General features: G+C 44.6%; 1 protein-coding gene across 7 annotated transcripts in view; it reads left to right on the plus strand.

Moving 5' to 3' along the window:
- Arhgap26 (Rho GTPase activating protein 26) overlaps positions 1–18,735 on the plus strand; it is a 729,500-nt gene that overhangs the window by 698,429 nt on the left and 12,336 nt on the right. For 2 of the 7 annotated variants that reach the window (XM_052742060.1, XM_052742064.1), the window contains 3 exons: positions 10,304–10,414; positions 10,550–10,579; positions 15,895–15,986. The exons of 1 other annotated variant lie outside the window; for it this stretch is intronic. In XM_052742060.1, the coding sequence (XP_052598020.1) occupies positions 10,304–10,414; positions 10,550–10,579; positions 15,895–15,986 (233 nt within the window). The remainder of the gene's footprint in view (positions 1–10,303; positions 10,415–10,549; positions 10,580–15,894; positions 15,987–18,735) is intronic. 4 more of the 7 variants (XM_052742061.1, XM_052742065.1, XM_052742062.1 and 1 more) reach the window with 2 other exon arrangements.

Consider the following 18,735-nt stretch of genomic DNA (forward strand, 5'->3'; position numbering starts at 1 on the left):
GTAAAGCTGAAAAAAAAAATCTGGGACCACCACTTCTAATTTTAGATATTCTTTTGTTTTCGCTAGCTGACATTTAGGCTCTTATTAAAAATCTCTCCCTCTTCACTTCTGAGTAGTCCAAACAGGAAATCTTCCATGTGAGTAGACTGTATAGAAAAGTGTGCCAGATGGTCCGGCCTCTCCCTGTGTCCTTAACATATTGTCCAGCCTACTCAGAATGTGACATCAGAGACATCCTCCTTGACTTCCCATGTGCCAGTAAAGAAAAGAGGCTGTGGATTTGTTTGTAATAACTTCACTAAAGAAAAAAAAAATCTCTAGAATAGTCAGCATAAATTCTCAGTGGTGGGCGGGATAGGAAGGTTAGTTTGTGTGCATAGAAGCCGGACAGTAACATCTCTTAATTGCACTTTACTGAAAAGGTAGAGAACAGTGTCCGTTGGGAGCTGCCAATTGGAAATGCCATCCACACCATGGATTAGTGCCACAAAGTCTAAACTATGTTTGACCTTCTCAAACATCCTAAAGAGTACAATGAATACTTTGAATAGAAGACAATATAGAAAATGATTTAAAAGTACAAAGACTATGCCTGTCTGTGGGCAAGGGAACTTTGGACATTCTGCTCAATTTTAGTATAAACCTAAAACTACTTAAAACATAGAACTTATGTTAACCCCCACACACTACAAGTTTCCTTTAATTTCAGCACCTACGGAGAATAAATGTGACTAGCATGTCACACCGTCTGTGCTTTAAGCCAGCTTTAAAACGTATTTTATAGTGAAAGAGATGCATGAGATATGGGACTATGACTTACTAATTGTCATTCAGCAAATGCCCACTTACTCACCACCCAGGCTGGAAGTTCAGACTGCCTTATCTGTGCCTCTGGCCTTCTCTCTGTCCCTGACCTCTCTCTCCATGATGGTGAGCGCAGATCTGGTGTCTGCAGTAATCAGTTCCTTATTCTGACTGATAATTTTACCTCCTAAGTGCACTTGTCACACTGTGAAGTCACAGAACTGAACAGTGCCCCAGTCTTTGATCCTCAGGAAAATACAAGTTAAGGTTCCTGTGAGAACTCCTAGTCACAACATTTTCATCATTTCATTGATAGAAACCATGGTTTACATGCATTTCTGTGTAAGACCCCCTCCTTTAGTATTGTTGATTAACATACTCAGTGATCCACAGCTTTGTTATCTCTGCCTGATTGCAGCTACCCTGAACACATGTTCTCTTGTGAGGCCCATCAGAGCCACCTGGTGCTTAGGAATATCAGAAAGCACATCAGTAGTATGCTGAAAGGTGGGAACATTTTAAAAAGTGACATTTTCAATAAGGAACGCAAACACACACACACACACACACACACACACACACACACACACACACACACACACACACACACAGGGAGGAGGGGCGCTGGAGCAATGGCTCGGTGGTTAAAAGCACTTGTTTCTCAAGAAAGAGGACCCAGGTTGTTTCCAGCACCAACATGGTGGTTCATAAACATCCATAACTCCATTTCCAGGGAATCCAACCCCGCTTCTCACTTCCCCAGATACTAGGCACATACGGGGTACACATACATATATGCAGGTGAAATACTCACATACCTAAAATAAAATTTAAAATTTTAAGAATTACAAAGATGTGGCACCACACAGATCTTGAAAGAACACTTACAGTGTGAAAGTTGCAAAGAGGAGGCTGAGCTTTACCTTGTCGGAGTACAGTCACAAGCTGTTACTCAGCTTTCACTTCTCCTAGGCAGATACTTCACTGCCCTAAACACACCCCAATTGTTTGTTTGTTTGTTTGTTTCAGCGTTATAAGTAAACTATAGAGAGTAGGTAAATTTGGTAATGGGGAATCTGGGAATAATGAAGACAGCATGTTTTCATAAAAGCAGTATTGTATTAAAATGTTTTGCGGTTAAGTCTCTCTTGCCCTACTATTTTAAGGGCCATTCATGTACAAATAACTTAATCATCTTTATGTAGTAAAATGTATCAAGATGCTAAAAGTATTTTCTGTTCTTCTTTTCCTGAAATTTGAGGGTCTCACTTTTTACTCTTCCAAATTAACTGTGCTGCACATTTTGGGTAGGTGGTGTAGAGGAAAGCTTCAGATGTGGCTCCCCGAGAGCCATATTCTTTATTTTTATACAGGATACTCTGTCCTCATTGGCCTGGAGCTCTCCAGATACTTTTGGGTGGCTGACCATTTGAGCCCTAGGAATCTGCCTGTCTGTGCCTCACCAGCACGGTTTCTTCGAGTAAAAGCCCCATGCCTAGCATTTTTTAGTGTGAGTTCTAGGAATGGAACTCAGGTCCTCATGCTTACCGGGCAAGCACTTTTTACCTGAGCCATTGAGTCCTGATTGTCATATTCTTCTCATATTAATGTGTGTCTGGAGATGCACATACATAGTCCTCCAGGGTACATCCTGGAAAGGTAGCTGCTGTTGGACCATAGATGGCGTCTTCACCTTGATCAGAATGGGTGTAGCCATTTGTCTCTATCTCTCCTTCAATAGAATATGGTGGTTTTTGGTGTTCCACATCACAAACTCCAGCATTCTCAGGATTTGATATCCACCTTCTAGTCATTGTATGGGTAGAGGATTCTCTTGCTATGGCTCTCACATACTCTTCTGGCTTACTGAAAAGCACAGCACTTTTTCTTTAGTTTCCCCTTTAAAGTCTTAGGTTGCTTGCCCAATTTCTGCCTTTTTTTTTTTTACTAATAGTAATAATTCATGTAGCCTAGCTATGAGTTCCACATTTATTTACATGTCATAGATCTTTCTCCTCTCTTAATATTATCTTTTAATGAAAACACACTTGTTACTGGGGGGTAGGATTGTGCTTATTTTTGTTCTTCTTTTGAGACAGGGTCATACTGGCCTTGAACTCATTATGTAGCCCAAGCTGGACTCTACTCATAGTCCTCCTGCCTTAGCCTCCCAAGCACTTGGATTACAGGCACATGTTGCCATACCTGGCTCAAAGTTAATGTTTTAATATAGTCAAGTATACCTGTATTTTCCCTTACAGTACTCTGCTGTAGAACAATCTTTGTACATTGTAAATGTGTGTTACTACCATTGGTCAATAAAGAGCTGACTGACCTATAACTGGACAGGAAGAGATTGGGCAAGAGAGCCAGACTAGGAGGATGCAGGGAAGACGAAGGATGGAGTCTCAGGAGTTGCCAGCCAGACACAGAGAAAGCAGGATGTGTATGAAATGAGGTAACAAGACATGTGCTAGAACTTAGATAAGAAAATTGGGTTAATTCAAGTTGTAAGAGCTAGTTAGTAATAAGCCTGGGCTATCTGCCGAGCATTTATAATTAATATTGAGTCTCCATGTGGGTTATTTGAGAGCTGGCAGGTGGGAAAGAAAAGTCCTCCTACAGTACTCCATTGGATAAATCCAACCCTGAATTTATCTTCTATAGTCTGTATTGTTTGCCTTTGATATTAAGATTTATAATCTATCTGGAAATCATTTGATTTGTATGGTATGAAATAGGATGTCCAATGTCCTTTGGATATCCAGTTATTCTAGTACTATTTACAGAAGGGCATTTTGCAGTTATTTTATTTTAGAGAATTTAATATGTAAGTCCTATATTTGCATCATTCTTTCCCCATGCTTGCAAATTTCATTTTAAGAGCCATGTTTATGCCTCCCTGACATCCTAACAATTGATGTACCTTAGACTGTAAGACAGAAGATTGAAATAGTCAATGTTAAACTCTCATAGTGCTTCCTCTTTTAAAAAAAATGCTTAAGATGTCCTACAAATAGCATTATAAATCATGAATTTTCTTTGATTGAAAGAGAACAAATATATTTAATTTTAGGAACCAATTTTGATGTATCTTAGTGTGATTAAAACAAGGGAAGACTGAGCTCACTGTGTATTGTGTACCATGTGCACAACTGAAGTGCTGGGCCCAGCACCTCTAGTTCCTTCCATTGGGGGTTTTCTTTGAAGTGAGCAATTGAACTAGAATTCTTGTCCAGGAATCTCATTTAAAATTCAGAGTTCCTCTCTCTCTGACTCATTTCTGTACTATTCACCTGAGAAGATTCACACTGTTCACTGAGAGAACCTTAAGGACAATAGACACCCTCTGCTAAGATTGTCAGTTTTCTTTAAACCCTGGAGTTACTCACCATTTTCACCCACATCATCAGAGTTTAAAGTTGACTTGAAATTTATCCTTCAGAATTTTTTGAGCTGGAAAACAGAATCACTATATTGTGGATTAGTCAAGTATTTTAATGTAAATTATTAGAAAAGTATTTTTTGAAAACAACTGCCCATAATTGTTAAGACCTTAAGGGAATTTTGTCAGCTAGCATTATTAAAACAAAGGAACAGCTCTATACTTATCAGTTTAAAATGTATATAAAGTATAATGGATGAGGAAAAAGAATCTGTATAAATACATAAAGAAACAAACATAAGTCAGGATGAAGGTCAGGAGCATATGAGCTCTTTTCTTTTTTCCCATTTTCAAGTTGAAAACACATCTTGCAAGATCCCAAAGGTTGGCTGTAGGCAGACTTTTCTGTCCTGCCTGCCAGCTCCCAAATAACCACACAGATGCTTATTATTGATTATAAATGATTGGCCAATAGCTTAGGCTTGGTACTGACAAGCTCTTACAACTTAAATTAACTCATTTTTATCAATCTACATGTTGCCACATGACTTGTGGCATTTACCCATCCTCTTGCTTGTTTTGCCCCCTCTCTGTCTGGCTTGTGACTCACCCTTCTTCTTCTTCCTAGCGTTCTCTCAGTCTTACTCTCCTGCCTAACCTCTTCCTGCCTACCCATTGGCCAGTTGGCTCTTTATTAAACCAATGAGAGCAATATATCTTCACAGTGTACAAAAGTATTATTCTATAGCAGTTGGCATATACATAGTTTCTGTTTCAAAAGGTTGAGTAGATACATGAAAGAACCTTTGCTTTTCAGTTTTCATCAAGAGATTATAATTTTATTTTTGTGTCATTTTCTCTGATCCATTATTGTCATCCTACTGACCAGTGCTGCTTTCAGCCATATTTACCCAACTGGCTCTATTTCCTTTCTCTTTTTGTGATATTCTAATTCAAGTCATAAAGGGATATTTTCCAGGGAAGAGGCACTCACTGATCTAGAATTACATTACCTAGATGCTATTGATTTTTCCTTCTCCTTTTTTGGGGAGAGAATAAAGACATACCTACCCCCTTTGGCCTTAATGGCTTCAGTCCCAATTCCAGGTCTGAAGGAGAGATAAACTATTAAGGTCAGCCCTGGCCCAGGCCTGAACTACACACATGTGGGGTACAGATTATTGGCCACTTCTGACAGAGACATAAATACAAGTTTTATGTCTTCTGCACAGTGTGATGCTAGCTGAGGAGCCTTTGGCCCCTCTTCATTCCTTCTATTTAGTCTTCAAGAGTTCTGAGCCGGCAGAGTACTCACTACTCCCATTTCTCTTGGCACAGCCCCACAATCAGACCAGGCATTCAATGTCCCTAGGTGTGGTTGTCCATCTGTCTATATGCTGGTGTCCTTTCCTCACTTTTCAGCATAATGCCCTTTGGAAAATTAAACATTGCTTCCATGTAAAAACAGAACACTGGGAGGAAATCACACTTGTTTGTACATTATTGGAAATGTTGGGAGAAAGGGGGACATCTAAGCTAATCTTAAACGAAAACAACATGTCGAGTCTTTGGACATAATGCTCTGTGTTGGTAGAGTGCATTTGCTGGAGCTTTTTGAAAAAAAAAAAAAAAAAAAGCTATTTGGCAGGATATATCATGACCCTTGAAAGAAGAACCTAACCTTTTACCCACTAACTTTACTTCCAGGAATTTATGCTAAGGAAACAATTGGTGACACAGGCAGTGATCCTCTGCAAGAATGTGATGGCAGCACTGTTTATACTAGCTACAAGGGCATAGCAATCTGGATGTACACCCAGAGAGAATAGCTATAAATCAGGTATACCATACAATAGAATGCTCTGTAGCCAATGAAAAATGTTCCAAAGCCTGTTAAATGACATTGGAAATCCCTATAGTGGGTAACTTTAAAAAATAGCCTGTTAGCCATGTATATAATATTATGATAAAATATTAACAGTGATTATCAGTTGTGCAAAGTATATATAATTTCATTGCTATTTTGTTTTCAGTATTTTTCCATTTTTCTGCAAAGCCATAAATTGGTTATAAGAATTTAGAAAGATTAACTTTCTTCCCTCCATGCCTCCTTTGCTGTGGATTGAACCCAAGGCCTTGTACATCCTAGATAAACACACTACAGCGTACATCCCCAGCCCAAGACAAACTTTCTTTTTATTGGCAAGCCTATGTCTCCAGTAAGAGCACCCTCCATCTTATACAAGCTCTGTAACAGTGGTGTGAAAACTTGAAAGGGTCTGCTGCATCTCTATTGGGATTGGGAGGAGCCTGCTCAGGTAGCTCTATTCACAGCATGGCCAGCATGCCCTGGCCAGTGCATCACAAGTTCCATCATTCAAGTGAGTCACCACAGAAGGGTGTCGAGCTGATGACATTACTACACACTGTACTTGAACTATCAGCTCCAACCTCACAGGCTGCCAAGCCTTGGGCTTATCTTCCTAAACTGTTATTCTCTCACTGTGCATAATGTCAAAGGAACTGCCTAGGCTGACAAGTCCTTTTGAGGACACCATGGGCCAGCATGCTACAGCTGATGCAAGCCTTCCAATTGGAGACAAACCAGCCCAGCAAGTGTTGCTTCCATGCTAAAGTTGAAGCTGTTACTGCTGTAGTTGGGCCTTGATGAAGGCTTTGGCAGGACTCCAGAAATATTTAGGGTAAAAAATATGCTGGGGTGTTCAGCTGGGAAATACCCAGCTGGCTGAGGGGTGTAAGAAATCTTTAAGGGTCATCTGCTAAAATTGGAGTTAGAAAGTTATTTCCTCCTGTTTTTAACCTTGGTTGTTTGTTGTGTTTGGCTTTAGTAGTGGGAAAAGAACGGAGAATTTTTTATTGGAGGTTTTAGGGCCGAAGGTGAAATTGACCAATTTTTGTTGGCCTGGTTTGTTTGGGATTATTATGGTGTGGGTGTTTTTGTTTGTTTGTTATTAACGCTTGTCATTTTAATAAGTAACGGGTAACCAGTCGCTGCTGTAGTGAAGAGGATATTGGTGATTATGCACAGATGGGCTATCATTGTCATCCCTGCGCATTGTAAGTCCCTCGTGTATGTTGTATGAATTCCATCAAAGCTAAAAGAGTGTGTCTCAGGGTCTGTTAGATGATTGCCTCTATGTATACAACCCTTCTGTTGTTATAAGCATCTTCAGTATATAAAAAAATGTGGACTGGTGTTGTTGATAGGGACATTTATGATGTGTCCCTGAAGTATAAATGAAAGGCATAATAGCTTTAGTAGTTGAAAACATCATAAAAAGTCTTGTGTAGTATGCAGTTTATTACTTCATGTACACCAGCACAGTGGTAATAGATTTTAAACTGTGGTCATTTCATAGCAAATAAATGTTATTGCTATGACTAAAACAAGCAAATAAAATGCTGTTAGACATTAAAAAGTGCAGATAATATTTATGGCAGTTGACATGGGACTTGAAGAATCACTTCTTAGAACAGTTATGAATGCCCTGCATTCCAACCTCACCCCCAGATAATTTCAGCCATGGTTTCCTGGCCAGGAATTGCTGAGACGTCTGAGGATGTAAAACAAGATTCAGAACCCCATATTGTATTCCAAGACTATGCTTCCCTTACAGATGACATAGGAAGCTAGAGGTGTTTCCTCAATATAGAAGTAATTTTAAACTACTTTGTAGATCCTTTTGAATTACCCTATGGTATTATAACAGGAACAGATTAGCCCAGGCCTCTGAGCCCAAGTTGTTCTCTTGACCCTCCCCTTGTTTCACTGGTTTGGGCCCTGATTCAGGTGTTCTTTCCAGGCCTTACCAACTGGCACGTTATATAGTGGGACAGAGAGAGGCCTGAGAAAGCATGACCTCAGTTGCTGGCCCAAGTGCCAAGGAAGACTGCATAGCATAGGTGATGTACAGCTGTTCCTGGACCCAAAGTGAGAGTCACCAGGAGTAGATGCTAATTTACAGTATAGTCCCTGACCTCCCTCTAATGATTCTTACTGTCTCTGTTGCTGGTTTTCTTCTTAACCTATTACATCTTGTCAAATATATTGTAAGCTCTTTAAAGCCAGAAACTTTGGCGAATTGTTCTTATTGTCTTGCTCATTCTGGGTGCTCAGCAATGAGTCTTTGATAGATTGAAATCTACTCTTTGAATTTCATTTCTTCCCTTGCATGACTCCCATCTGCTATATGAGTCTACCAGACAGGACAATAGAGGCTGGACTGTGGAGTCTATTGGAATTTACTATGTGTTGAGTCCTACTGTGTCTGCTGCTTTATTTCCATTCTTTGCAAATGTGGCAGGCATCTGAAGGAAACTCATAAATCAGTGATTAAGAGAATTGCTAATGTTGGGCCTGGGTCTGTGAAGCTTTTCAGGCCTAGAGGAGCAGAGTAACGCCTGCTTTGCAGACATAGAACACTGACAACGAGAGCCCAGGCTTTGGGTCGGGGCACTGAGTGAATCTTGGCCCTGTCACTTAAAGGCTGGCAAGCCTTACCGTAGCCCAGGGTTTCACATCTGCGCAGTGGAAATTTTAGCAGTGCCTGTCTTTGGGCTTGTTTGGCAGCTTAGTGAGAGCCACTAGTTTACTCACAAGTTATCTCTTTAATCCCTACAGGAATTACTTAGACAACCTAGCTACCGTGAAAGGAACAAAACTTCCTCCCTGTGGGATACATGTGCTAGAAATATAATACTCAATGATGACATTTAATAAGTGTTTAATCAGATTCATTGGAAGATATGAACTTGTCACAGAGTTTTCTCTGAATGCTGCCACAGGCATTCATGTTACAGCGTACACACACACTCAATACCAGTATCAGGTCTGAATTGGTGTAACCCTAGCACAGTCCCTGATATAGGACATGCATGTATTCTTGCTCAGTATCTGCAGCTGTCTTCCTGTACATTTCCTCCCCCCGTCCCCATAAAGAGCTTTATTTGAACAGTCCAGCAGCCAGCTAAGACTCGGGGCCTGAAGGTGGTTGTATGGCTAGCTAGTTTCCACATCATGTCAGCCATCTGTGTTTGCACTTTCTGTGACATAATGTAATTTCACCTAGTTGCTAAGATGTTTGCATAATCTACGGAAATAAGTCAGATGGCCAGCGTGGCCAACTAAAATCTACCAACCAGATTGTGATGATTTCAACCTTTCCTCTCAAAACCTTTGGTCAGCTGCCCATCAAAGAAAAAAATGAGCCGGGCAGTGGTGGCGCACGCCTTTAATCCCAGCACTCGGGAGGCAGAGGCAGGAGGATCTCTGTGAGTTCGAGGCCAGCCTGGTCTACAAAGTGAGTTCCAGGAAAGGCGCAAAACTACAGAGAAACCCTGTCTCGAAAAACCAACAACAACAACAAAAAAGAATAAAATGGACAAATTCGAGGTTTGGGCTCCTTTTTTAAAACTGTTTTTACTGAGGCTGTTCTTTGAACATCAGAATCCAGAACAAGAGAAAGAACAGGCCTGACAGCACAGCCCCAGGGAGCTGCACACAGCCCTAAGTGCTGTCTCTGAAAGGTGTGTGTCTGTTCTGCCTCTATTCCCTAGCATGTTCCTAATGTACACTCAGATCTCCCATGGCACATAGCCCATGTAGTTGAAAATGTAAACAGGAAATTGTTTTCTGGCTGAATGGCCTTTGTGGCCCAGAAAAATATTCATTTCTGCTGAGACGTAACTTTGAAAGCACGCAACAGTGAAGGCTAAAGGCTGGCCGAGAGTGAGGTCAGTGTGTAACAGAGCAAGCAACAAAACACAGAGATGCAGATTCATGTATGTGGGTCCAGCACATGTTCACCAGTGGCCAGTGGTACAATAGATAGTGGAGAAGCTTGAGTCACCTAGAAAGCCCTTGTGAGATGGGGTGAAAGGGCATGTTTGTGCATCCAGACATCAGGTAAAATGCACTCCTTGGAAGACGCAAAGGACCGACCTGGAGCATGGAGACTAGGCAGCATGCCTCTGGCCCTTGGTGCTCCTGTGTTCTGCTGCAGCACCCTGTCATTTGGCCTCCCATGAACCTCCTGTGCTCCCATTGTGGTTTCCCTATGTGCTGATGAGTTTTCTGGTTGTTATGTCTTGCAGCCCCCCGAATCCAAGCCCAACTTCACCCCTCTCGCCATCATGGCCCATGTTCTCGGCGCCATCCAGCCCTATGCCCACCTCATCCACGTCCAGCGACTCATCCCCCGTCAGGTCTGTTGCAGGGTTGGTTTGATTTCCTGTTGCTGCTGTTGTTCTCTCATTGGCTTGGTCCTCTCTTCATGCAGTGTTCAGCCTCCTCGTCAACTTTGTTCCCTGCCATCCAAACCTGCACTTGCTTTTTGACAGGCCAGAAGAAGCAGTTCGTGAAGACTCCAGGTAAAACTACGGATGGTGACTGACCTGTTCCCGTTTATGCAGAGCTGGTCAGGGACATTGTTGCCTCCTCTGCTCTCATATGATTCCATCCTAAGAAACCAAGCCAAGAGGCACAATACGCATGGCCTTGCATGGCATTTTTAATACTCTTTCTAACCCTTACCCACATTTCTGAATTAATCTGGTGCTTGGATTTGGGGAATAGGGATCTCCAAAAACCAGCACTCCTGTGTTGAATTATTTTTGGAATCGTGTGGGCTCTCCACGTTTTGGTTGAAGACAATATCCTAGGGAGCAGTGTTGACATACACACACTGGTCTTTCCTTGTCACATGTTTATCAGGTAATATCTGGCAGCATTTGCTTGTGGGTTGGGCCAATAGCCCTGAGCACTGACATCTAGTCACAGACCAAATCCGCTGAGTGAGAGGAGACTATAACACAGACTAAAAGACTGAGACATGAAGCACTTGCCCTTTAGATTGCTCAGGGCTTCTGCCTTCCTACCCTCCACCCCATGTACTCCAGGAGTCTCCTGGCCTCCCAGCCCACTTCGGTCTCTGTAGATCATGAACTCTGACTCTGAGTGCACATGGAAATGGGTTCTACATTTTTTTGAGGGTGAGTGGCTTGACCTAGTTCTTCTCCCAGAAGACCATGCCTCTGTCCTGTCTTGGAGCGCTCCACAGCTAAGTGCCATGGGTTTGCTCTTGGGCTCTCTATAGAAAAGAAACTCTTCAAATCCAGGGAAGGATGGAATAAAGATCCTATAGACTTCCTCTGCTGTTTGGGGCACTCGACGGGCAGCTCTCAGACTTGGCCTCCACATTCAACAAGCCAAAGTGCAGGGTCCAGGTAGAAGCATCGCAAGCATTCTTGATTTCGGCGGGATTTTTGCATACTGCCCTTTCTCCTCAGGAGTGGGTCCATCAGCGAGGGCTACCTCCTTTGTAAAGCTGACTCTCACCATTCAGGAAAGCCGTGCTCTCCATGTATGCAGGCACATGACTTCTTTCCCTTTGGGCATCTTCACATCGGTTGTGTCATTCTATACTCAGATGAGAATGAGAAGAGAAGTGGCCTGAAGCACACTGTGGAAAAAGAAAATGGTCACTTCATCGAATGAAAGCCAGGGCAGAGTCAGGAGTTCCTGCTGTCTGCCCGGCGTTTTTATTCTAGACCTGGGCAGCCCCGGTTAAGGTTCTGTGCCATCCCAGCCCTCGGCTCTACTGGATGAGACGTGGCTTCCCACCTAGTTTAGTTCTGGGTGATGGCAAAGATGGCGGGGTTGTGTATTGTTTTGTCCTCCCCCCATAGATAAAGTAAAAATTAGATCCTGTTTCTTAACACTTTAAACTATTTGTGAGTTATTTCTTAGGCAACTGCTAGGCACTTTAGGAGACATTTACTTTCCAGCACACCAGAAACCATATAGATTATTCCAGATTGGTCCCTCATTGACCCACAAGGACCTTGAAGGAACAACTACCATGACTCATTTACTTACTAAATAGCCTTGGGCATTAGGGGAATGGGGCTAGCCTAGACACAAGTAAATAGTTACACAGTACTGCCCCCTCTGGCCTCTGTTACAAGGGCACTATTGTGAAGATGTCCCACAATCCTTAAGGAATCTGTCATTTTGAAATAGACAAGCCACGATAGGGCTTGAAATTGGATGTCACTGAGTTACATGTTTATGCTAAGATAAACACAGATCAGAACCCTGCTGGAAAGGTAGCCCACTAGGAGACCAGAGGTGGGTCATAGTCCCTAATGGCTGTCACAGTGTATAACCAAGAGGTGAGGGCGTACATCCGTGGTTCAGGTCTAGTGTTGCCTTTCTCCAGATTTACTGACAGAACATAAAACCTCAGATTTCTTTCCTTTGGCAAAGCTTTTAACAACAGATTCTGAATGAGGCCTAATTAGGGGTCCTGGAGACCTATAGGGGTGGCTTCTTCTCTCCATCCAGTCTACTTTTTGAGCTTCTTGTTCCAAGCTCAGAAGTAGAGGTGCCTTTTACAGTGCAGAAGAGCTAGACACTGGAGGAATCCCCCTTTGACATTTGCCCTTGCTTTTTCTATTTGCCCATCCACTTTCCAAGAAGCCCCCACATTGGACCCCTAATTTGTATTTGCACTCGGGCCCTGGGAAACTGCATTAATGATCAAGTCACCGCAGGCTGGCTCCTCCTCCAGTAGCATGCACCACAGAGAGTGGGTTGTCATTCTGCAAAGCTTGCAAGGGCATTTGAGGGAAATTCCTCTGAGTGTTTTCCTGGCCTCGTTCCATGCTCAGAGGCAAAAATTAAAAGTGAACCAGCAGAAGGTTCCAGAGTTGCTCATGCCCTTGAAGGCCCAGCTGAGAGCTAAAGAATGCTGGGGTGGGAACTGCTAAAACCTCCCCCAGCTGTGTGCAGTTGCATAGTAGGGAGCCAAACAACCAAGAGTGCTGGCTTCAGTCACAACCAAAGCTTCTCAACCCAAACCTTTAGTCGACAGGATCTCTCTGCTTTGGTAGGAACCCTTCTTGTAAAGCAAATGCCTTAGAAACTTTCAGAGGGAGCTGTCAGGCTTATAGCAATGGCAGACTTTTAACAGGACAGGACTTCCCCAGTTAGAGTTGGCAGATACGCAAACCAAATAAAAATCCAACCTACTCAGTTAAATTTGAATTGAAGATAAATTAAAAAGACACTTCTTAGTATATGTGTATATATAAAGCATACATTATTTATATGAAATTCAGATTTGACTAGGTGTCCCTTAATTTCTGGTGACCTTACTTCTGGGGAATGGGAACACCCTCCTTTAAAAGCATGGCCTCTAAGGCTAGAAGTGCAGATTGGTGCTTGCTTACAATATCCATGGCACCCTACACTTGATCCCAGCACAACGAATATGTGCATGTACACGTGTGTGCAAACATACACAAGTCCCCCGCTTCTGCACCCCCCTCTATTTTCTGTACACCATTAGATAGTCGGGGAAAGATCTTCGATCAGCTGTCAATTACCTGTTAGAGAAAAACACTCTCTTTACTTTTAATACATTGTTTTCTTGGCATTTTATCACTAAATTGCAAAATTTTAATATTGGTGGAAAGTTAATCCCTTCTACTAATAGTTGTGGGTAATAGAGACCATGGTCTCTGCTGTCTGCTGCCAGACAGTCCTACTTGTTTCCTGGGCAGCTCCTGTTCTGTCCTGTTACCTTTATTTCATAAGGTTAATGAGTAACCTCTAGGAAAACCACATCCAGAGAAACATTGCCTTCTCTGGTCTCTTCACACTGCGCCCACCTGTGCTGCTCTGTCCTCAGACGCAGCCCTGGTCTCAACCTTGGCTCCCCTGGCCTGGATTCTCCTTCTACCCTGCATGTTGTGCGAGGCTCCTCAGGCTGGACAGTGTAATGCTTGGCTATTTTAGCCCCTTTCACGGCCTCCTGGCTGCTCTCTACCCATGGTCAGGGCAGGAGGTGGAAAGAGAAGTGCACTTCTTGTCCACTGTGAAGAGCTATACATTGACTGCTGGGCCCTTGCCAGCCGACACGCACATTTATTGTTTACTGAGATTAGACCAGGAGAGCTGATTTCCAGCTGAGCTGATGAAAACCAGAGGTTTTCTGCCTCCTCCCCAGTGTCCCTGTATTATTTTCTTCCCCTTTCCCAGCTCTCCCCTTCCCAGCATCATCCCGAGGCTATGAGAAAGCCAGCGAGAGCTACAGGAAGCTGTCATTTCCCTGGCCACACCCTCTGGATAACCACCAACTCTGCTCCCCCTCCTCTACAACACTCTTTCGACTGTGTGGCTTTCCATTTTCACGGACCCAGGGCTGGAAGGAACGGTCCCACTCTGAGTTGGCATCATCCATGACTCGTCCTTCCCGATGAGTCCTTGCACTCGGTGTCCCTAAGCAATCGCAGTTTCGGCAGACCCAAGACACCCCACCTCGTCTGAGACCAGACCCCTCTTCAGGCACTAGAAATCAGTGCACCCCAGGACCTGGGGCATTACCAGTTCCGTGAGGCTCTCAGATTGTCAAGTGAGGAGAAATTCAATGACACAGCTCTTCACTGTGGCTTTTTAAAACCTGTGCTTCTGAGTTCCAAAGTGTACTCCCTCAGATGACTTGGAGAGAGAAAGCCACTTGTGGCAAATAAAGACCAGCCCTTTTGACAGTTCGATGTCATTTTGACCATTGAAAAATCTACGGACTGCCGAGAATAATCAGGTGCCCAAGTCAAACTTGACAGAAAAGAGTGAAATTACCCTGTTCTCACAAATGACCGTGAAGACACACAGGCTTGCACCTTATATGGCCTGTGATGGTCAAACTATGCCCCTACTTTGTGGTAGATAACTTTTGACTGGAACAAAGCCTCACTGGTGTGTTTCCATGTTGTCCCTGGCTGCTGTGGACAGCAGTGCAGCATGAAGTAGTTACGACAGAGACCACATGCCTTCAAGAGCTCAAAGATTGGCCCCGGTACCACAAAAATCTGCCAGCCTCAACTCTGGCTGTGTGTAATAATCACTTGGAAAGTGACATACAAACACTTCAGTTTCAGTTCTGTTGCTTAGAGTTCTATATGCAAGTTGATAGGACATTTAAATGCCCTCAAGGGCATTCTGATAACATGGAGAGAGAATTGTCAGTATTCACTGAACAAGAGAACCCCAAGCAGAACACAGACTCAACCTCTGTCCGTCCCTTCTTCCCCCTCCTCTGCACACTCCCACACTGGTGCGCACACGTGTACTCACACACTACCTCACACTCCTCCTCCATCCTTGCCTGCCCTGGGGGCCGAGGAGTTCCAGCTCTGGAATGCTGCCCCACCAGCAATGGAGAACATCTGGGGGAACTCACGGCCGCCCCCGCCTGGGCTGAAACCTGGCTCTGCTGGAGTTTCTGCTGGATTCACTGGGTTTTGCCAGCTTCCAAGAGTAACTGTTGGGAATATTCTGCAGAGCCCTGTGACCCCTTCCTACCCCCAGCACTCTGTCTCTGAAAGCTCCTCCCTCCCTTCCCAGGCCCAGCTGTTGTAACTCCCAGGTAGAGTTTCTCTGGGGCACAAGATGACCTTGGAGAATTGTGGCCTTAGAGTGTGGCCTTTTCCTGACTCTTACTCCGTTTTCTCCTGTGGCCTCTGCGACTTCCCACCTCCTGCTTGGCCATCTGGCCGCCTTGTCCAGACTCTTCCCAGGAGGGGAGGACTAGGTGGCTTGCAAGAAAAGGGAAGAAGAAAGATGAACTCTCGGGTTTTCGGGGTGGAAAACAATGTTAAATAAACTCCCCCTTTCTACACAGCACACCGTTCCGGAAGGCAAAGGCCTTGTATGCCTGCAAAGCCGAACACGACTCTGAGCTTTCCTTCACGGCAGGCACCATCTTCGATAACGGTGAGTTTCCCATCATCTCACAACAATGGAGGGAAGCAGATGAAGGAAGTTCCTACCTGGGGTAGGGGGAGTCTTTCCCCCAGGTCAGACTTCTGGAGGCGTTACCTTGGGTAGACCCACATCGACACCTAGTCACTGAGATGTTTGGAACTGTGAGTGAGATTGTACCTGGCCTTGGTGTTTCACATTTGTGAGCTAGATGGTCAGAGACGGGGGGAGAGGAATACAGGTTGGTGGCAGCTGGGCAGAGACATGGGTCGAGCTCAAGGTCACCTGTTCTGTCATTCTTTACCCTTGGGATCTGGGCCTGCATTGTTTTCAGCAGGCACGGCTCCTGCCCCAGACAACCAGGTGGCCAGTAAACCTCTTTCTGCTCCTCCTCCTCCTCCTCCTCCTCCTCCTCCTCCTCCTCCTCCCTTGAACTTGTGAGCACAGAACAGATGCCCTCATGTGACATCACACCCCAGCAGCGGCCTGCTGTGGCATCCAGGTGCAAGAATGTATTGTGGCACTCCATAAAACCGTGGTCCGGACCTCTTTGGTGCACCATTTTCCCAGTTCTTTTCTGTCTTCCTCCCTAGAAACATAGTTGATAGTGAGAAGTGAAGCTGTGGCTTGGCGTAATTATTTACCTAAGAGGAAAATCTGGACCCCTGTGCAAACACCAGGTTTCTGTGATGGCTGTTTTCCTTGGGTAAAGTTCTCCTTCAGGGTTAAAAGCGGTTCGTCCTGTTTGCTTCAAAGGAAGACAAAAAGGCAGCAGCCTGTTTCCAGGACCCAGATATTTGTTCTGGCCACCCCTTGCCTTAGGCGCAGGGAAGGCAAAGGTCACACCAATCTGACTGAGCACCACCCCTGCCTGGCCCTAGACCCGCCTCTCCCCATGTGACTGAGGAGCAGCACAAGTATAGGGCAGCTGAGGTGCCTCCGCAGCACACGAGTGCCTGACCCTAGAGCCAGGCCACAGTGCGTGTCCCAGCCTGACCACTTGTTCTGATGTGACCTCAAGGGGTGACGTCACTTCTCTGTGCCCTGGTTCTCCTCTCTGTCACAGCCGATAACACGCCCACTTTGCAGGGTGTGGTCAAATGACATCAAGCTAATATAAATTGTGGGTTTGAAATAGTACTTGAGGAATAGGAGGTGTTCAGTGTGCTGTGCTTATTAGTGTCAAGAGCTTGTGTCCATCTTAGAAAAAGACCATGGCACTGCGGTCCATTAACAAGGATGGCTTTTCCTTTTTGGCTAGCATGGCCCAGCCTGACGAACTGTCCATCAGCTAGCGGTAGGCACTGTTTATGTCTTTGGAACCTGTCGGCACATCCGGAGTGCCTGACACCAGGTGTATCCCACACCCTGCCTTCTGCCCACCTATTAGTCAGGCTTGGGTAGACATAGTGGGGAAACGCAGCACACAGTGCAGGGAGATTCCCAGCCTGGACCTCCTGGGCCAAAGTTGAAACTGCGCGTGTCCTGATGAGGCTGTGGTCCAGCTCCGTGCTTCCCTGAGTCCAGAGCCCCATGCTGGGGCTTTGGCTCTGTTGACTGTCTTTCCGGGTGCTTTGCAAATCAGAGCACGGAAAGTAGCCAGTGCAGCCACCTCTCCTGTCAGCAGCGGGTGCTTGCAAACCTGGCAGACCAGCATGCCAGTGGGCCTGCTGAAGACTGTCCCGAACCGTGTCTCGGTGAGTGTGCCCTGCCCAGACCGGCTGGAGTAACATGGCACAGCTTCCCCCGACAGACAAATCAGAAGGGGTGTCACTAACTGCTGGGGCAGCTGTGCTCCTGACGTGGGTGAGTAGTATATTCAGAGTGAGACAACTCTCACCACTATCTACTTCCAGGATATCACACCCCCTCCCACACACCCCCAAAACACACAAGGTGAATCCCATAGCCTTTAGTAATCATGATGCTTTACCCCTAAACTTTGGATATTTCATACAAATAGAACTACATAGTTTGTGGTCTTTGTATTTTCTTTTTTTTTTTTTAATGGTGTTTTTCAAAGTTAATCCATGTTGTAACGTGTATCTGCACTTTATTCCTTTTTATGGCCAAGTAGTATTTCATCGTATGGCTGTACCACAGTTTACTTAGACACCCACCAGTTAATGACGGGCTAGCTTGTTGTCACTTTTTCACTGTTAAGAATGATATTCTGTTGACATCCGTGTTTGAGTATTTTTAAAAGATAATTTCTCCGGGGATTGCTGGGTCACGTGGTAACTCTAGATTTACTGTTTGAGGAAATGCCAGACTATTTTTACAAGGAGCTTGTACCACTCTGCATCCCCTCTTCCATTTTAACTCTCATTTTTGAAATAGCTTAAGTAGTCGGGCAAACACCGCCCGCCTATGAGTTTGACTTGCCAGGGCCTTCCTTGCCCAGCGGGGTGCTCTGCCCAGCAGGTGCTGTGACTGCTCCCACCAGGTAGGTAACCTTCACAATTCCTCTAAAGACAGATACATGTAGCAAGAAGGAAGTCTGGTTCCCTTCCCATGCAGTCCTGTGATCTCTAGGGTTCATTTCCCATCCCTTTGTACCCACCCTCTGCCCTTGCAACCTCCCCCCACAAAATAAAATAACATTTAAGAGGAAATAGGAAAAATCAATCTCATCATGGAAGCTGTAGTGTGTGACACAGTGAGTCATGCAGTAGACCTTTTTATCCATATATATATATTTACTTGCAAGTGTTCATTGCAAAGCATCATTGGTCTGGTTCGAGGCCTCTGGTTTCTGCTA

The sequence above is a fragment of the Peromyscus californicus genome, unplaced genomic scaffold (genome assembly GCF_007827085.1).
Source record: "Peromyscus californicus insignis strain IS unplaced genomic scaffold, ASM782708v3 Scaffold_17__1_contigs__length_78620276, whole genome shotgun sequence".
NCBI lineage: Eukaryota > Metazoa > Chordata > Mammalia > Rodentia > Cricetidae > Peromyscus > Peromyscus californicus.